Source organism: Rattus norvegicus, chromosome 14, assembly GCF_021556685.1.
Source record: "Rattus norvegicus strain SHRSP/BbbUtx chromosome 14, alternate assembly SHRSP_T2T, whole genome shotgun sequence".
Taxonomy (NCBI): Eukaryota; Metazoa; Chordata; class Mammalia; order Rodentia; family Muridae; genus Rattus; species Rattus norvegicus.
The window spans coordinates 62,609,916-62,629,775 of NC_141547.1; the positions used below are offsets into that span (position 1 = coordinate 62,609,916).

At 40.6% G+C, this 19,860-nt stretch overlaps 1 protein-coding gene across 2 annotated transcripts in view; it reads right to left on the bottom strand.

The window, feature by feature from the left end:
- Positions 1–246: 246 nt before the first annotated feature.
- Positions 247–19,860, bottom strand: part of Anapc4 (anaphase promoting complex subunit 4) — a 31,768-nt gene continuing 12,154 nt past the window's right edge. The window contains exons 11-28 of one of the 2 annotated variants that reach the window (NM_001107220.1): positions 18,733–18,797; positions 18,196–18,238; positions 18,001–18,077; positions 16,291–16,391; positions 16,157–16,208; positions 11,149–11,204; positions 10,896–10,942; positions 10,060–10,116; positions 9,701–9,757; positions 7,808–7,901; positions 6,085–6,182; positions 5,390–5,451; positions 5,271–5,309; positions 5,075–5,176; positions 3,751–3,825; positions 2,741–2,914; positions 1,313–1,436; positions 247–913 (exon numbers count right to left, since the gene is read on the bottom strand). In NM_001107220.1, the coding sequence (NP_001100690.1) occupies positions 689–913; positions 1,313–1,436; positions 2,741–2,914; positions 3,751–3,825; positions 5,075–5,176; positions 5,271–5,309; positions 5,390–5,451; positions 6,085–6,182; positions 7,808–7,901; positions 9,701–9,757; positions 10,060–10,116; positions 10,896–10,942; positions 11,149–11,204; positions 16,157–16,208; positions 16,291–16,391; positions 18,001–18,077; positions 18,196–18,238; positions 18,733–18,797 (1,548 nt within the window). In that variant the 3' untranslated portion in view covers positions 247–688. The remainder of the gene's footprint in view (positions 914–1,312; positions 1,437–2,740; positions 2,915–3,750; positions 3,826–5,074; positions 5,177–5,270; positions 5,310–5,389; positions 5,452–6,084; positions 6,183–7,807; positions 7,902–9,700; positions 9,758–10,059; positions 10,117–10,895; positions 10,943–11,148; positions 11,205–16,156; positions 16,209–16,290; positions 16,392–18,000; positions 18,078–18,195; positions 18,239–18,732; positions 18,798–19,860) is intronic. The other variant, XM_087583098.1, reaches the window with a different exon arrangement.

The window sequence follows — 19,860 nt, forward strand, 5'->3', positions numbered from 1 at the left end:
ACAAATGCTGAACAAACCTGCAGGGGGGAGATGGCTAAGAAGTTAAAACTGTTCTCTGCCCTTCCAAGAGGACCTGGGTTCAATTCTCAGCACCTATACTTACGAATGCCTCTAACTCCAGCTCCAGAGATCTGATACCTCTAGCCTCCGAGGGGACACACACACACACACACACACACACACACACACACACACACACACTAAGACAAGCAATTAAAACTTGTCTAAAACTAAATATTTAAAATATTTAAAGAAAATACATAAAACATACCAAAATACAGGGATAAATGGCTATGTAAACTTAGTTCAGGCTCCCCTTGAACTTTCTCCAGCCCCTGGCCTCAGATTCCTAAGTACTGAGATTGTAGGCATATGTGTTCACTATTCAAATGTAGCTCCCTCACACAGAAATAATGAGAATAGCTTTAGACAGAAATGATTTGCCTTTTTCTTCAGATCAAAGTTGTGTTTTCTTTACACATTGGCTCTGCACACTATGAAAAAGAGAGCTCAGCAAGAAAGGGGTCTGTCACAGTGACACTCCTCCACAAGGATGAAGCAGAGTATGAAAAAATAAAATTTACCATTTATTTCTTTGATACATAGACAATTCAGTGTGACCCACACCATCTTAGTCCACCCACTATGTCTTTTTGCCACAGTAACTAACACATGCTGTCAAACTGGGTCAGGAGTCCAACTCAGGGTCAAGTTTCTCCACTTTGATGACTACGTCTGAGTCTAGGGCAGCAGCATCTTGGTGAGCCTCTGTCTCCGACTCTGACAACACCTCTTCCTTGATCTTCACAGGCTTCCCGGCAGCCTCCTCGTCATCATCTGAAGACTCGTCAAGCTCCCATTCATCATCGATGTCCATTTCAAACACCCTCACGTGCCGGAGGTTTGAACTTAACTAATGTAAACAAGGCCAGACGCATACTGTTTAAATGCACGGCTTAATAAATCCATCATGTATTAAGGAATTAAAATCAGAAGCTTAAATCAAAGGACCCTTTACAGGAGTTATATTCCTAATTATTTATCATAAAGCCACTCAACTCAGCTTTTACCTTATGTAAAATGACCTCTAAGTAAAACAATTCCTAACATTAGCAAAATCCAGTTATTTTTACCTATTTTGCAAGCTTTGTCAGAATAAGAAACTAATACAGTTGAGGCTACTCCATGCTCATAATTAACAGATACTATGACTCATAAAATGACACAAAGAAAGGGCTTTGTATGTCTGCCAGGTATCTAATCATGGCCCCATCGTAGCAAGGTCACATCCTGCATTGTCTACAATACTTACCACACAGGACACTTTCCGAAGGCCATTCCCAGCAACATACTGTGCCTTCATGCTTTCCAGCAGCCTCCAGTGCTTCTCAAAGTGCATGGTGCGTGTGGGAATAATGCTGCCCTGCTCATCAAGCCTACAGTTAAAGAACCAGGAGTCAAAAGGGGAGTTCTCCTCCCTGGACTATCAGGGACTCTTCTACCCACACTCTCATTCTCAATAGAGTTTTAGCAGCCACTACAAAACAGTGGTAATAAGAGAGTCTGTAAAACACCGCAATGCCAAACACGTGGAATGTCACAGTGGTTAAGGTTTGACTTCCTTTCAAGGAAAGTGCCTTTCAAAATGAGAGAGAATCTAATTACCTGCAAGTCAGAGTCAACTGAAGTCACCTCCTAGAACAGGCAATTACTCTCAAAATGAACAGCGAAGCCCTAAATCTGGAGAACACTAAATACAGATCTAAATTGAATTCCACTACTAACAAAAGCTAATGATGCATCTGAAAATGGAACAAAGCCACCCCATTCTTAGGAATCCTTTTTCTTTAATTTTTAAATCAAAGTAACAAAGTAAAGTCTGCAAGTCTGCAAGCCGAGCCCAGCACATAGGTCTGTAATCCCAGCAATCTGGAAACCTGTGAGGCAAGAGGATCACAAGTTACCAAGCTACAGAGGAGTTCAAGACCAACCTGGGCAACTTGGTAGGACTGTCTTAAATAAAAAGAAGGCTGGAGGGCTGGGTGTGGTGGCGCAGGCCTTTAAAGACAGCAGTTAGGAGAAAGAGGCAGGCAGAGTCCTATGAATTCAACGCCAGCCTAATCTACCTCAGAAGTTTCAGGCTAGACAAAAGTACACAGTGAGACCCTGTCTCAACAAAACAAAAGAAAGAAAAAAGGGGCCGGAATATAGCACCATAGTAGAGCCCCTTCTTAGTGCGTAGAAAATCTGGGGTTCAATTTCTAGTATATCAACCATATAGAAATAAAAATCAAAAAATAAAATGTAGGCATATTTCCATTCAGGTGCCTTAATAGATATCCCTACTAACTAACTTAAAAAAAAAATCCATTATCTGTCATGTGTAAAACAGTAAGAATCTTTGATTCATGTTAAAATATAGTTTCTAAGCATGGTGGTGCACATTGAGGCAGATGTGTCTTCACGCGTTCAAAACCAGCCTGGTCTACATAGCAAGATTTTGTCTCAAAACAAAACAAAACAAAAAACCTCAATGAAACAAATAAAATCCACATTAAAAACAGTCAATTATTAGCTCCCATGGTGATATTCACTGATAGTTCTAGCAATAGGGAGGCCAAGGCAGGAAGACCATGGGTTCAAGGCCAGCTAAGGCAAGGCTGTCAAAAAGAGGAAAGGAGACAGGATAACAGAAAAGCCTCTTGTTCTGAGGCCGCCAATCTCCTGATGAGGTACATACCTGGTGGAGCAAGTCCCAGTGAACTCATACTCGTCAGAGTCTTCACTGTTATACACCAAGGACAGTGGCAACTGAACCAAAATCCTGTCTCTTCCCTCACGTCCCATGGAGTCCTTAAGGATGACTGTGACAGTCTCGTCATCATAAAACTGGGCATCCAGACAACTGTAAGTGCTAGAATCAAAATGATCCATTAAATCAAAATGATCACCACCACTAAGAAAACGCTGCATGGATCACTTCATACTGGCACAAGGCCAAAAGAATAATTTAAGACATTGACATTTTCTACAAGACAAATTATCTCATTAATTTCTATTAAAAAGATCACTAAATTACCTCTGTACTAATTTTTCCCAATATAATTAAATCTTAAAAATAGGCAGCCATGAGGAAAAAAAAAAAAAAAAACCTGTGAAGTTGGTTCGCAGCTCTAAAGAAACCTGACATCAATGGCTCACCTATGTCTGCTAATACCTCACGAGTGACACCTCATGCTATATTCTAAAGGTGAAAATAAGGTTTCACATGCAAAACACAGACCTATCTCCAAGGCATCACTAAAAGCACTGGGTAGGGGGAGAGAGGAGACCAGCCAGGGCTCAGTGCTGGCTCTTTCTCTAAAGGCCTTTGGGGCTGGCTTAGTTACCATCACCCCAGTACCTTAAGAAAACCCAAGAGATGACCACCACTCTGCTGCTGTAACAAAGACTTCAGACTCACAGAACATCTGTTCCCTGAACCACATCACTTCCTTGCTTAAAAGAATTACAGGAAAGTAATTATAGCATATAAGACACACAAATTCCTGTGGATGGTAAAGTTTTCACCAGTTCTAAGTAAAATAGCTTCTGTGATAAAATATGAAGAGCCCCGCTCCTCTGGAAGAGAGCGAGCCCTTCTGCCCTTACCATCTCTGAGCCTGACATTCTCCTACCCAATAGCTAGAATACAAAGGCCTCGCCTCCCCAGGACCTGTGCCTGTCATGGAATCCAGGCTCAAGACTTACCTTCTTCTGACTTTGTCAGTTGTGGCATATGTGAAGCTCCCAAATTTGATACCAATTAGTCCATTACTTACAGATCTTGAAGAAAAAAGGGAATAAAGGAGACTTTAGGAAACAAACTGGATAGCTGAAACAATGCACTTGGCAACTGGAAACCATCACACTCTTGCTGCAGAATGCTGGACTTAGGCTGAGCATCCGGTCACCTTGGTTTAAAATCTCAGTTACCAAAGTGCTTAGATACTTGCCAGGCAAGGTGGCACGCACCTGTAATCCCAGCCCTGAGGAGGCAGAGGCAGGTGGATCTCTGTGATTCCTGAGCCAGCCCAGTCTACATAGTAGGTTCTAGGACAGTCAGAGCCACATAGTAAATTCTGTCTCAAGAGAAACTAACAACAAACATATAACAACGACAAAGCATGAAGTAGTCACTTAAAGAAGGATATGGGAAAGGCCAAACTGTCTTTAAAGTGAGATTTAGCACCATTTAAGATGGTAATGGAGACTGTGGTGGTGGCACACACCTCTAATCCCAGAACTGAGGAGGCAGAAGCACAGATTTCTACAGAGTTCTACACGGAGAAACCTTGTCTTGATAAACAAAATGACAACAACTAGATGCTAGATGCTAATGGAACAGGTTACTTATTTTTCTTTAAAAATTCAAAGTAAGGTTTTGTGGACAGAGCTTCCCCTTTACTAAAAGACATCATTAGCCTAAAACAAAAAGCCTGCCCATAATGTGCCCAGAACACAGCTTGGAAGGAGTTCCTAATACGGAATCCTGGTTCAGCTGTCAGACTTTCTCCTGACCTAAAGAAGTCGGCACACACTATCTCTACATCATTACAGTTAGGAGAAATCATAGATGCTTCAGCGTCACTACCTTAATGCTGTGAAAACCACAACTGAGGAACAACTGTAAAGTCATGAGGTTAACGTCACTAAGACACGACCAGGCTAGAGAGACGGCTCCACAGTGAGAGCTTTTGTTCCTCAGGGGAGCAGAGCTCAGCTCCTCACACCCACACTGGCCTGCAGCTCTAGCTTCAGGGGATCCAGTGCTCTCTCTGGCCTCTGCACATACACGGACATAATCCCGACCCCTTCCCTACCTCCAACCCCACACACACACACACACACACACATACACACACACACACACACACACACACACACACACACACACACACACGCACGCACGCACACGCACGCACACACACACACACACATATACACACAGCAGGGCTAACAAATCCTTTAGAATTAAAAACTCTTACATAGTAAAATCTTATCTCTGCAACTCAAACTTCAGAGTAATACTTACTGGGAACTATCAGTATGTCTCCTTAAGATGCACATTTTATAAACTGAATCTTCTAAAATAGTAAAAAGAAGATAATGAAGATTCGAAGTTTTATTATTCCACCTAAGGAACAAAATGTAATGTAAGATATGGTATGAAGTTGCCTAGGGTTAAAGCACAGTTATATTACTCACACAGGGTGGAGAAGAATACTTACAAGAATGGGAATTTTAACAATCTACGTGCACCATCCATACTAAAACAACAAGAAAACAAGATGAGAAAAATTTGTAATCATTGTTAAATTTACAGCACACAATGGGTAAAGAGAATTACCTCCTAGCATCTTTATATAATGGAATGCAAATTGCTTGATTCATCGATCTTCCAATTACATCCTATATAAGGTAAGATTTAAAACAAATTATCAGAGGTGGGGATGCAGTTCAGTGGTAAGAATGTCTAGCCAGCAAGCACAAAATTCTGTGTTTGACCCTAATTACACCCAACCCCCAACATGAAACAAAAAAAGAAAAAGAAAGACATAATTAGTGCTCTTACATAAAGAAATACTCAACACAGAAAATGTGTGTACTGCTATTAAAGTCTGGTTTTAAAAACATCCCTTTCATCAGACTTTGAGGTAAGAATCCTTAGTGGCAGAATGGGAAGGAAGAGAGAGAGAATTCTGAGTTGTAAAGGAGCTGGCAGTGAGGCACAAGAGGGTGCACACCTCTCACTAGCTTCTCCACATCTACCATTCAGAAGTGAAAACAGGACAACAGCTCTGGAACTAAAACTTCAAACAACTTTGGAACAAAGTTGGAACAAATTCCTAAAGATGCCAACACTTTCACTAGACCACTTTTAAAATCTGTGTAAGGAATTAACAAGATGAGAAACTTAACCCTGAGAAACTGCCCACTTTAATAATGAAAAACAGTTATAAATCATGGTCACTTATGTAAGTAGGCCAGATACTGCTGTTTTTCTCACTGCCATATGAAGACACCTATTTCTTTCAGACTTACTGCTGGCTTTTGCAAACACTGATCAATAATGTTCTCCATTCGCCTTTTCACAAAATGCAGTGATTTTCGAGGGTAGTAAGGAAACAGCAAAGGACTTTCTGGATTCAAACAAAAACAGAAGCAAAGCATTAATTAGGAGAAAACACTGTTAGAACCAGCCCCGTACCTCATGGTGGGATTATGATACTTTAATATACCTCATCCAGAATGACCACAGCATCTATATCCTATTAGCATCCTCTCCAGCGGCTAACCCCACCTCAGGACAGGTGGTCTCACCCAAGCCCAAGTGCATGTGTGCTGGTCTAATGAGGAGGAGTGTGTAGGGAGCCATAGGCATATAATGAAGCAAGCTCACCCTGCTCTATGCTTTGGCTGTGAAATGATGACAAGGGGCATGCAGTGTTACACTGAGAGTATAGCATTAAAACAGAAACAAGAAGTAAACCAGTTCTCACAATAGCTTTTTACTTTTTTAAAAGGTTACTTCATCAGTAGAAAGTGGTATAGAACTAGCGTTCCCCTGCTGTTGTGTGGAATTCTTCTGTGTTGTTGTTTATTTTCAGTTACACCACGTGTGGGTCTATACGCATGGGTGCTGGTGCTTGCATCAGAGTCCCCTAGAGCTGGTTACAGGCAGCTGTGAACCTCTGATGTGGGTGTGGGGAGTCAAAATGAGGTCTTCTGCCAGAGGAAAGCAGTTCTCAACTGAACTATATCCCCAACCCCTGTGAGATCATGTTTCCGTTGTCAGTGCTGCTTACAATGACTGTATGAAGTAAGCATTGAATTCCCCAATTTACAGATAAAACAAAACAGGCTTAGCAAGCTCAACACTGAAATGACTTCCCTGAGATGTGAGTATTGAGTCTGACTCTGAAGCCCTTTCTTCCAAAGCTCTGCAGGTGTCCCCTACACACAACACCTTACACCCTCAGATGTCAGGAAGCAGGAGCTGATGCAGAAGCATGGAGGGATGCTGCTTACTGGCTTGCTTCCCTTGGCTTGCTCAGCTTGCTCTCTTATAGAACCCAGGACCACCAGCCCAGGGACGGCACCACCCACAGTGGGCCCTCCCACCTTGATCACTAATTGAGAAAATGCCTTACAGTTGCTTCTCATGGAGGCATTTCCTCAAGGGAGGCTTCTTTCTCTGTGATAGCTCCAGCTTGTGTCGAGTTGACACACAAAACCAGCCAGTACAACAGACTAAGGTTTAAAATGCCTAGGGCCTCTGGCTTCTCCTCCACACCCACTCCATGCATCTCCTGCTTAGCTGTCCTGTATTTACCTTTTAGTAAGCAATTTAGAAATCCTTTTCTAAGTGGAAGAAAAGGAAGGTGTGGAAACTCCCTGTAGCCTGCCAGGCAGAGGCAGAGGCGACCTGGGGCCTGGCCTTTTGGGGCAGTCTAGTGGGGATATTAAGCCCTCACTCCTTCAGTGTGACACTCACTAGAGGTCTTTGGAGTCATACTGAAGTGATCATCAGAACCCTCGGTTGGAACCGTGACTGGCTGATGTCATGAAAGGAGAAACATCTCACTTGGTGTCCCAGGGTTTTACACACTTCATGAGAGTATCACACCCCATTTGTCATTTTGCTGTCTCTCCAATCAAAGACCATGGACATAAGAGCCGCAGCATTCAGCAGGTTTCAGCTCCACTGTCACCTGGTGACTAAGGATCTGGTCCCAGTTAACCACAAGGAAGTAAGCATGAGTACCTTTTAGGTGGTTGCTGTTCTGGAGGAAGTCATACCACTGGTTTCCTTCTGTGTTAGGGGGTGACACAAGGTCGTCATCTTCATCTTTCAAATACTACAAGTAAGAGTGGACCATTGCATTTCAGGAAAGAATGAAGTTCACCAAATCACTTTTTTTCTATTTAGAATGTTATTGTGTTTTACTGCCAAATTTTCTGCAAGTCCACTCACTGTTTAAAAAGTGAGGAGACAAAAGTCTGCTAAATGTCAAGCAAACTAATGTAAACAGTTGGACGGTCAGAATGGTTACCATAGAGACCACAAACTGGTTAAGTTTCTGCTTCATTTTCATGAGAAAGTTTTAATAGTTATAAATTAAGTGCCAACTAGCATGTACTCTAGAGCAGCTGCTCCTAGAGTGTGCCCACAGACCCCTGCAAGTCGTCAGGACACTCCAGGGACACAACAGGTCAACAGCAGTTCTGTAACAACCCGAACATCAGTCTCTTGGCATTTGCACTGCTAGTGGGAAAAGCTGAGTCAAGGTAGCTGCCCAGATCAGAAGGGCACCCTCCACAGTCCCCAGCCACCATATGGACAGAGTTTTATTTATCTTTAAAGAGCTTTTAAGTATTTATTAAATCTCAACCTCTGAACAGATCTTTAACATTCTGTGTGACAGAATGGGAAGAAGGCACCTGACACTTGTTGCACACCAACAGGAAAGTGACCCTAAGGAGAGGCACTTACGCAAGTGTTCTTGTTTTACCCAAGACAAGACACTTTTGAAGCTATGGACTGCATTTTTACTGAAAAGGTGACTGGAGGGAGACTGTAATAACGCATCTGAGGCATCAGGACGATGTTTTCTCAAGATAAAATAAGCCTGTCATGCCGAGCCCAAGGTATCCTATGCCAACTAACATTTAAACGTCCAGCTAGCTGTGATGGCCCAGACTTATACCCCCGCCAGAGGACTGCAGGCAGGCTCAAGCTTTGTGAGATCTCTCAATAAAGAAACAAACTTTAAAGCAAGAATGAAAAGTGAAGAAATTGCCCCTGCCACTGCTATGTCTGACAGCTTCACAGGATTAGAGTTCTCTGATGAGGCTAGTGACTAACAAAGTGTACCTTCTGGACAGACAGCAGCATCTAGGAGATAGATCGATGACCTCACAGAACCAATCCTTGCCATATTTTACAAAGCCACACATGGTTAAAAGATTATTCCTCATGTAAGAAAAATGGACAGATTTAGGGTTCTAGCAATGGAGAGTTCACTGGCAAAATCTCAGAGTTCACACAAACCTCTGAGAAGCCAACATCACACTACTGTCCCTTCCAAGAAAAAGTGTGTATGAGTCCAGATACCCTTGCCCGTAACCAGATCAGCATATCAAAGCAGAGATTGGTCACGGAGGGGAACAGGGACCTAAAGTACCTCCTACCAGCTGGACAGCAGAGAGTTACTAGCATATAAAGGAATGCCAGACCACTGAAATTTTCCATTCAAACATAATGACAAGTGGATATTTTTAATTACTGTATCAATAACTACTTTTTTACACTAACAATAGTATCTATATGTGGCAATTAACATTCAACTTATAGTGTTTGGGGTTCTCAATATTTAAGTAACATGTATCTTTGGTCATTTTACTAAAAAGGCTGACCTGCAATAATATTTGAATATTAAATTTTCATAAACTTTGTATAATATAGATTAATACTATGTTTTTATATTTTTTAATTGAAATATAATAACATTTCATCCCTTCCCCCTTTCTCCCACCAGTCCCTCCTATACCCCTTCTCTCTAGCCTTACCTATTCACCCCCAACTCTCTTTCAAATTAACAATGTTCAATTTAAAAGTTAGTTATTACAATCAAAAACTTTAACCTAATGTCCATACCTGACCAACTCTTTCAACATTGAAGTATTTTCCTTTCCGATTATAAAGGTCTGGAGCCTGCGGGATAAATACAGGTTAGTTGTAAAGTTAGCTTAAAAGAAAAAGAAAGCAATCTTAAATTTCAACAAAAAATATGAGTTTTATAAGAAAGCTGCTGTGCGGCTGCTCTGAAAGACTGAGACACACAGAGAAGCAGGCGGAGGTTTCTAAGTACAGGCACTGATTAGTGCAATAGTTTGGTTTTTTTTTTTAAGTAATTGCTAAGGTCTTCAACTAAATTATGTAAATGCAATCACCTTTTATCACTACTGAGGGTTAACAAAATTATTCTCAGAACTAAAGAAATACAAATTTCTTACCTCATTGAAATGTTCAGTGAGGAATTCAGCAACAAATGTGATATCCTTCTGAGTCATCTATAACCAAACGAGACAAAACAAATCAAACCAAGAAAGCTTCCCAACTAGACTCCTGTCTACACAGTTCAGACAGGAGGGCTTGTGAGGCTCTCAGACTCTATTCTTGCTCCATAGACACCCGATAGGCAAGGCCACAGACACCTAACACAATCCTGACAACTAAAAACTACTGTTTACCAAGCTTTGACTTAGGAAAAGAATCAAGCATTTAAGACTTAAGGAAGTTTAAGTAGAGATTAAAAGGATGCTTTATCACAAGTCACAGAACTTTATGACACACATATTATAGGTGGCCATAATAATGTGGTGTCAGAATTAAAAAGACATAAAACACAAAAAGCTCTTTAAAAAAAATAACGAAAAACCAAGACTTCTGAGATCTGTTTGGTGTCTATAGCTGACATCCTGACAGCTAGTAACTGTATGAAAGTTCCATAAGACTGCAATGCTGAGCTCAACCAGAAACACCTGGCCCAGGAGAGAAGCAGCAGGTGTCATTAGTGATCTACGTGACACTGCTTCCACGACTCCGCACAGACAGAATCAGGTACTTGGGAGACCCTCACATAAGATGGCAGGGTACATAACCCAAGCACAGCCTCCTGCATGCGCACATTATTTATAAAACCCAACAGGATGTAAATGCTGTGGAAGCATTCGTGTTTACAGTGCTCTGTAGGGAAGGTGAGAGGACAGCCTTCATCGCTCTGTGCTAACTGTCTTAGAGTGTGCTCATGTGGACATGCAGGACAGGCTGCTCAAGCTCCCATCACTACCTTGTTCAGCTCAGGAAGCACGTGGTCCTCTGTCATTCTCAGCATTGCTGAAAAGAAAAGGGTTTTAAAAAATTATCTGTAAAGGTCACTAGAAACAATTTCTATTACAGATACTTTTCAAAGGTTAAATGTGCTTTACTGGACTAAACCTCTCATTTTGAAGAGTTTCTTTTCACTAAGAAAAACACTTTTCTCCCCCCAAAACTTAAATGGTAAAGACTTTAAATCTGATTTATATTACCATTCAACTTACCTACATATAGCCACCGAAAAAATGCCTTGAAGTTTTTCATACTACTATCTATAACTCTAAAAAGGTAAAAAAAGAAAATGAATGAGAAAAGATTATCATGTGAAATTCATATATCATTGCTCAACTGTCATGAGAAATAATACACCTTACTGTTGTATTTTTTCCTGTCTGGATGACACTTAAGCACCTGGATCAGCCAATTTTACAAATCAAACACATCCCTAAAAATATTCTTTAAAAATCAAACTGGTTCTTAAAAACAGAAAAGAAAGAAAGGAAGAGAAGCTGGTAATTTAGACTGTAACTGGGTCAAAGTCTCACTATAAGCTGTACAACAGTCTTTCTTCAGTATTTAGAAAGAAATCAGAAAAAAATAGTTTTCAATATTATTTTAGTTAAAAAATAATATTATTGGTCAGTAAAAAGAAAAATATTAACTCCAAAAGGAAATCTTCATTACAAAATTGTATGTCGCCACCTCCAACATCAATAGGCACGCTAAGCTTATTTTTGATTCTGACAATAAATCTCCCAAAAACTGAATTTCCCTGGGCATTGCATACATGTACCTCCAAATTTAGTACTGTAAATCTTTATCTTAAAGAAACCACTTCAGAACTCCTTAACTTACATCTGTGAGACAATCAGCCCAAGCAAGTAACACTGGGAACTTTCCTTCCTGGTTTTCCAACCCTCACCCAGAATCATGGTGCACACCAGTTCTGCTGGTGAATTAGCATCAGTGATGGTTAGTGCTAACCATCAACTAGACACAACATAGAGTCACTGGCAAGAGTCTAACGAGGGAGTCTCTACAGGTTCAAACAGGCTGTGGGCTTGTCTGCAGGGGACTGCCTTGATTATGTTAACTAATGTAGGAAGACATAGCCTACTATGGGCAGCACCATTCCTTGAGTTTGAGTCCTAGGCTACACCGGAGTGGAAAGCACTTGTGCTTTCATTTCTCTCTACTCCTAAATGTGGATGTGATGTAACTAGCTATTTTAAGTTGCTACTACCTTGACTTCTCTGTTAACAATGAATTGTGACATAAGCCTTTCTCCCTCAATCTGCTTTTAAAAAAGTAAGGGTATTTTATGACAACAGGAATTAAACTAAGCCAGTATGTTACTTTTCTCTATAAAGACATTTAATACAACTTTCTCACAAGTTACCAAATGACATAACAAAAACTTTTGCAGCAACAATGAAAACAAGAAGTTTCTTTGTGCCTTTTCTGAAAGCTTTCAATCAGCCAAGCAATCAGCCTAACATCAAAATGCTCATTGCCTCAGTTTCTCCATCTGTAAGCTAGTATAACAAGCTGCGATTTACTTACTTTAAAAAAAAAACGAGCAGTTTAGCTGCCTTCAATTGTATTGAAAGGCAATGACAGTCGGCTTAGTGTTTTATATGTGCTTTCAGCTAACGAGGTGAACCACAAACTAATTCCCGGGAAGAAAAGCAATGCCATTTCTCGTCTCATCTGCCTTCTGAGCATCAGAGCCTCTGTCTTCTCATCCCACATTAAAGGACAGTAGGTTATAAGGAGGGGTAGAAGGGTTATAAACTCACAAAAAGAAAAAAACAAAAAAACAACGCCAAGGACTGGTGAGTGCAGGGCTCAGCAGCAGAGGTCAAGTGCAGATGGGGCACAGAGTTGGGGCCAGCAAAGCCCAGAGAAAACACAAGCAGGAGTGAGAGACAGTCAGACTTAGAGACATGACAACTAATGCATCCCATCCTCAACTCCCCTAAATGCATGAGGCGTTCTTGCAGTGCTGCAAATCCAAAGTGAACTACATCGAGGCTGAAGTCTTAGGGACTGTACTCGGGTATGAAGGAAAGTAACCATATTCTTAGAAAATACATGCAGGGGTTGGGGATTTGGCTCAGTGGTAGAGCGCTTGCCTAGCAAGCGCAAGGCCCTGGGTTCGGTCCCCAGCTCCGAAAAAAAAAAAAAAAGGAAAAAAAAAAAAGAAAACACATGCAAATGCCTTTTAAAGAAAAGGCACAAAATACACACAAGACATTCTCAAGTGTTTACAAAGAATAAGCACTAGGTAGGATATAAGAAATGTACTAAAATATAGATAAATTACAGAAAAAGGCCCTATCTGTTAAGAGACTGCCCTTGCCTAACTACGATCTATTCTTAACATTAACCAGCAAAGATCCTTAAAAAAACCAAGTATTATACTCACCCAAGGGCCTCTTCTACGCCCACAGAAAAGCTCTATGCCTTCTACACTGCCTGTGGGTTTTACATACACACAGCCCACCCTCCCTTGTTCTTCTCAATTTGATCCACTTCTTGTGCTTATTCAATCCACTTCAGCTACACTGCCTCTTGAAGTTCCTTGACCATGTCAAAGACGTTCCAAATGTCAAGAGGACACCCCCCACCCCTATCTTCATGTTCTCCATGAGGCCTCTCTTGATTCTGCATTTGTCCTTCATCCTGAAGGGGATTAGTTAAAGGACCCCTCTTCCCCACCAGCTGTGAAGTGTTTCAGTGAAAATGGTCCCCACAGGTTCATGGTTGAATACTTGGTTCCCACTTGGTGGAACTGTTTGGGAAGAATTAAACGGTATGGCCTTATTGGAGTTTGACAGTGGGGTCAGGCTTTGAGGTTTCAAAAGACTCCTGCCATTCTTAACATGCTTTCTACTTCCTGCTTTCAGATCAGGATGTGTGTGTGCTTGAGCTATTCCTGCCTTCATTCCCCCATTACAGACTCTAGTCCTCTGGAACCATAAGCCCAATTAAACACTTTCTTTCTTAAGTGGCTTTGGTCATGGTGTTTTATCATACAAACAGAAAAGCAACAAAAGCAGCAGGATACCCACACCAAAGATGTGAGGTGCGAGTTAGTGGGTATACTATAACGTTAACAAATGCTGTGTAAATAGCTAGCAGCCCTCCTGTATTATTCAGGGAATAATGGCAAGGGAGAGTCTGTACTTATATGATAAAGAGACAATGTCCTTTCCTAAGTATTTTGACCTGCAGCTGGTTGGGTATGTGCATATGGAATCCATGTACATAGGGGGTCTTTGCATTACCACACCTCACACTCTTTGCCTGGTTTTTCTCATTTCTACATAGAACTACTGACCCCTATCTACTTCAACTACCCATTGGAATATTGCCTGTCTCACCACATTATAATCAAAGCTTCATTGTAATCAAAAAAAGGGCAGAGACTTACGTAAGTTTTGGTCAATGTTATATACTCAGTTTCTAGTTCTATAAAACACAGGTTAGAATTCAGAGTAAAGGATATATCCATAATCATAGCAGTTGGGAGACAGAGGCAGTAACATCACAAGTTCAAGGCCAGTCTGAGGTACATAGGGTGCTTAAGTTCAATCTAGGATATATATCATAAGACCATATCTTAAAAAAAAAGAAAACAAAACCAAAACATACAAAAGTGTTCTATCTGACATTTGAATGTGTGGCAGTATTGAACAATTAAGTCAAGAAAGTTTCTCAAAAGAGAAACTGCAAAGTTATAAGGAAAAACTTTAGGAAACATTGAGGAAAAAAAAAAAGAAAAATCCATCAAGTCCACTATCTGTCCAAATAGATTTCTAGAAGAAAACTTCAGTTAATAAGGGAAAAAGAGAAATCACTAGAATAAGTTAACAGGATTAAAGCTGGGGTTTTCTGTTGTTTGTTTTTGGGTTTTTGAGACAGGTTTTCCTTGTGTAGCCCTGGCTGTCCTAGAATTTGATCTGTAGATCAGGCTGGCCTTAAACTCAGAAATCTGCCTGCTTTTGCCTGTTAAGTTCTAGGATTGAAAGCATTTGGTACCACCACCCAATTTTAGGGTGTCTGTCAAGTTCTAATATTAAAATTTTGATAGCTCTTTAATATCAGATCACGAATAGAAAGACCCACACCTAGAATTGCTACTATAAAACTTCAAAATGTCAAGGAGTAAAACTAATATTTGACAGAAATGAAATTAAAAAAATAGACTTCAAAGCTATCAGAAAGCAAGTAACTGTCTACCAGCAATAAAAAAAACTCCTAAATGTAATGGAGCAATGCTTTGAAAGTTATAGGAGAGGGCTGGAGAGGTGGCTCAGTGGTTAAGAGCACTGACTGCTTTTCCAGAGGTCCTGAGTTCGATTCCCAGCAACCACATGGTGGCTCACAACCATCTGTAATGGGGATCCAAGGCCCTCTTCTGGTGTGCCTAAATACAGGGACAGTGTACCCACATGTATGAAATAAATAAATAAATCTTTTTTTAAAAAGAAAGTTATAGGAGAAATTATTTCTTCAGATCCTAAGTCCCACAAAACACATCAATTTTATACGAGGTTAAGAAAGAGTTGGGGAAGATTACCTTCTACATCTTTCTGAGTAAGTTACTTTAGGATATGCTCTCCTGAAAGCCCTGGTCTAATGCAGGAAAGCAAGATAGACAGTGTTTTTGCAAACAGCTGGACAGGGAAGCAAAAGTACGAAGCACAGAAGCACAGGTGCAGGGTGAAGGGACGAGCTGAGGGGCAGAGGAATGCTAGGATGGTGCACGACCTTCAGAAAGAGAAGCCAGGGAAGGGTGTGCTAGAGATGATGGACAGTGCAAGAAAACAAGAGAGTCTGAGCGGGGGGATGTGATTGCAGCATTTAAAAGGCTGAAAGTTCAGGGAATACAGGGAGTTCCTTACACGATACAACACAATGTAGTAAGACAAGGCCAACAGTGTTCAGGAAAATCAGGACAAACAAAAAAATAAAATAAAATTGGTAGGTACTAGAAATAAGCCTTTAGGAGAATAAATTAAAGGAAGTAAACAGAAAGAGACAAGGAGTAAGAATAAGGATAAAGATGGAGAGAGCAGAAAATAAAGTTTTTCGTTAAATGATCTCTGTGCTACTGACATATTCTGATAAAAAATTCCTAAGGGAATCAGGTCAACTTGGTAGGTTTTTATTTAAGGAAAAAGTAAATATTCTCATATCCACATTCTTGGTTAGCACATTACTTACTGGAGAAGTTCATTTGCTTTAAGGATGAAAGAACCCACAGCAGTAATAGCATCTAAAGAAAAAACAGACAAAAAAGTGTGACTTGAGGAAGTGAACTGTGTCTAGTGCAGTCTATGGAGAAAGTCAATCAATACCTTCAATGCTTGAAGCATCCAGTCCTAGAGGTTCATATTTCTGTTTCCATGAGGCCATCCCTTTAAGTTCACTCAAGTGATAGAGTAAAGACTCTGAGCCACTAGCAAAGGAGCAGAGATAAGAACCATTACTATCACCAAGGTGGGAGTCAACAATCACTTGCTGATTTCAGAAATAAAACCAAACAAATCTTAAGTCTTTCCACAGAAAAGAATTATTTACAAAAACTATTTCTAAGAACTAGAAGAATCATTTATTCATCCATCATGGCAACTGAGATGAAAACACAAGACTACCAGATTAGATTCTCTATCATGATCAGACCACGCACAGTGCTTGTCAAGCTCTCTACCCACCGAGCTGCACCTCTAGTCCTAATCCTGGCACTTTACCACAGGGACATTTGTTCAACAACAGACAGGTCTGTTTATAGGACAGGCTCTTACTATGTAGCCCTGACCAGCCTAGAACTATGCAAACCAGCCTGGCCTCCAGCTCATAGAAATCCAGTTGCTTCTACATCCTGAGTGCTGGGAATAAAGACATACGACACTAACCTATCCTCACAAATATTCTTAAGCTCTGACTTCATGTCAGACACCAGCTGCTGAGGACACAGTGGAAAGGTGTCCATCATGGTAAGGTCCCTGAAGCATTTAATGTAATGAGAGAGTTAGTCATAAGCAGTCGTGCACAGATGAAATGGAAGACCCTGACCTATCCCAGGAGCTCCTAAAGGCTTCTCTGAAGGAGCAAAGAGCTAAAGAACTCGAGTAAAGAGAAAGAAGGTGAGAGTGCTCCAAAAAGAAAGGAAGGTTATAGAAGTCCTTGGGTAGAGCTGGGGATGTAACTCAATAGTAGAGTTTGTTTACCAACATGCCCAAGACCCTAGATTCCATTCCCAGCATCATAATTAATAAATGAACAAATCAGAAGAAAGATATTTATTTTTAAAAAGGTGGTGGGAGAAAAAAAATTCCCTGAGTGGGAGATACAGTGTCAAGCTTGGAAAACCAAAAGGTACTTAGCATGGGTAAAGCAGAAGCAGATGTGCTCAAGGCCTTGAAAAGGTTTTGCTTTTAAGAACAAAGCAAACATACTGCACGTTTTTAAGTAACATTACACTCCGTGGGGAAGGTGAAGTAAACAGACACAAAACAGAAGGTATTCAGGGAGCTCAAGGGACTGTAGGTATTTCTAAAAACCCAGCATAAGAGTTGTTAAAATACAAAGCGAACAGTCAGCAGCCACTTACAAACTGCTTCTCCCAAGCCGCTGTGCACAGAGGCAGCAGGAGACCTGGAACACCCAGGAGCAAGCCGTGGCCTAACACTGAGGAACACTGGCCAGTCACATAACTAACTTTGGTGTGAAACGAAGATGACAAGAACAAACTGCCAAATATTAAATGAAAAAATATGTAAAGTACTAGCAGCTATGTGGCTTATTTTATAGTCAAATAGGAAACAAGCCCAAATGCTTAAAAAGTCCAGCCTGGCTAAAAGAGTTAGAAAACCATTTTCACACACACACAAAATGGTCATTACTGATTCAATCTTGGGTATGCCAAGTTCCCTGAAATGCCAATGCAAATAGCTAGAAAAGGCTTGAAAAGACAATATCAAACAGTGGAGAGAAGGAAGCAGAAATATGACCAATGCCATGAATGTATGAATGCAGTATCAAAACATTCTACATCACTTCCGTACCTCTGTAAGTGACTTATAACCAGTTTTTGTATACTGGAATATGATGACTCTATAGACTGGCCAAGCTTTTTTAAGCCCTAATTAAGAGAAGAAAATACATTTAGCATGTAACTATGATACTATATGTCATTCCCAAAAAAGAAAACTATTAAAAATATGTTCACAGCCATTTAAGCATAGAGACTTTAACAGCACCTTCACTGTTAACTGGTTCATCAGGAGAGTCTGAAGTTCAGCACTACAAGAAAAAGGAAGTGTTTTAGTAATGTCTCCATTCAAACTCTAAACGTGCCATTTAGATCCTAAATTTCAAAGTGCAAACAGGATTTTGGAACAAAATAAACATGAAGAAGTAGTATCAGTCAAAATGAGGATTGTGTTTTATCCAAAAGAGAATTGTCCCAGTAAAATCCAGAAATAAATGAACTATACACTTCTGACCACGAAGAAGGGAAGTAGTTACCTGGGTAGTTATTTACCCAAGGTATCAGAAGAAAAAGACTCTCTTGGCTACATAAAAGTTCTGGAACTTTTATATATCCAACACACACACACACACACACTCATCACATTTATATGAAAAATTCAGAGAAAAATCCCAAAAAGTCACATACTTTTTTGGGGGTAGAGGTCTTCTACCGGAATTTTATACTTTATCTTTACAAAGGAAATAATTACTGTCAAGAGAAGATAGGAAGGAAAGTCTCATTGAGATCACCTAGGTGCACTCACCTGGCTTTCCCCCACAACAGTAAGTGCATGAACTCATCCTGTACCGATGTGGTTGTAGTTTTTTCCTAGACCGAACAAAACACAACAAAACAAAAAACCAAAAACAAAACAAAACATATTTTATATTCATAAATATATTATAGTCGTAAGTTATACATTTATTATATTTATATTATATTACAATAAATATAAGCATATTTATTCAAAATTATAGGGCCATAATTTTAGCACAGCTCCACCCAGCTGTACCAAAGAGTCTGCCACGGTTTGGATGTGGTTTGTCCCCAGCCAGGGTGTCTGTGCTGAAGGCTTATGCTGGGTGTGACGACACTGGCATGGTGAACCCTTTCCCTGTAAGGAGTAGCTGAGGATGGAAGGTGGCAAGTCAGCGGGAGAAATGAGGTTGACACTCTGGGGACTCTGGTTGGTCAGTGATCATTAGAAAGAGCCTACCCGACCACACTGCCCGGCCTCCTGTAGTGTGAGCCCTATTAAACAGGCTGTCGCCAAGATGCCACCTGGGAAGTACCTTCCTCAACACATGGAAAACAAATGCTGCTATATAACCCTGAAATGTCAGAATCTAAAACTAAGAGTTAAAAAAATTCTTCTTGACATTTTACAAGTCACAGTTCTGTTACTGCAAGAGAAAACTGACTAATGCAATTCTTTTCACATTTTGCAAATCAAACTAATTTTCTTCTTTTAAGATTTTATTTTGGGGTTGGGGATTTAGCTCAGTGGTAGAGCGCTTGCCTAGGAAGGGCAAGCCCCTGGGTTCGGTCCCCAGCTCCGAAAAAAAAAAAAAAAGAACCAAGATTTTATTTTAAAGTGTCTGTACGTGTGCATGCATGCACACATACATAAATATAGGTATATAACTATCAGATCTGTCTAAAGCTGGAATTACAGATGGATGCGAGCCAACCAATTCAAACTTGGGCCCTCCACAAGGGCAGCAAACACTCTTAACTACTGAGGCACCTCTCCAGCCTGCCACCTTTTCTTTGAGACAGGGTCTCACTCTGTAGCCCACATCAACCTTGAACTCGTGGCAAACTTTCTGTCTCATCTTTTCCAGTGTTGGGATTACAGAGTGAGCTGCTATGCCCAGTTCTGACCCTCGTA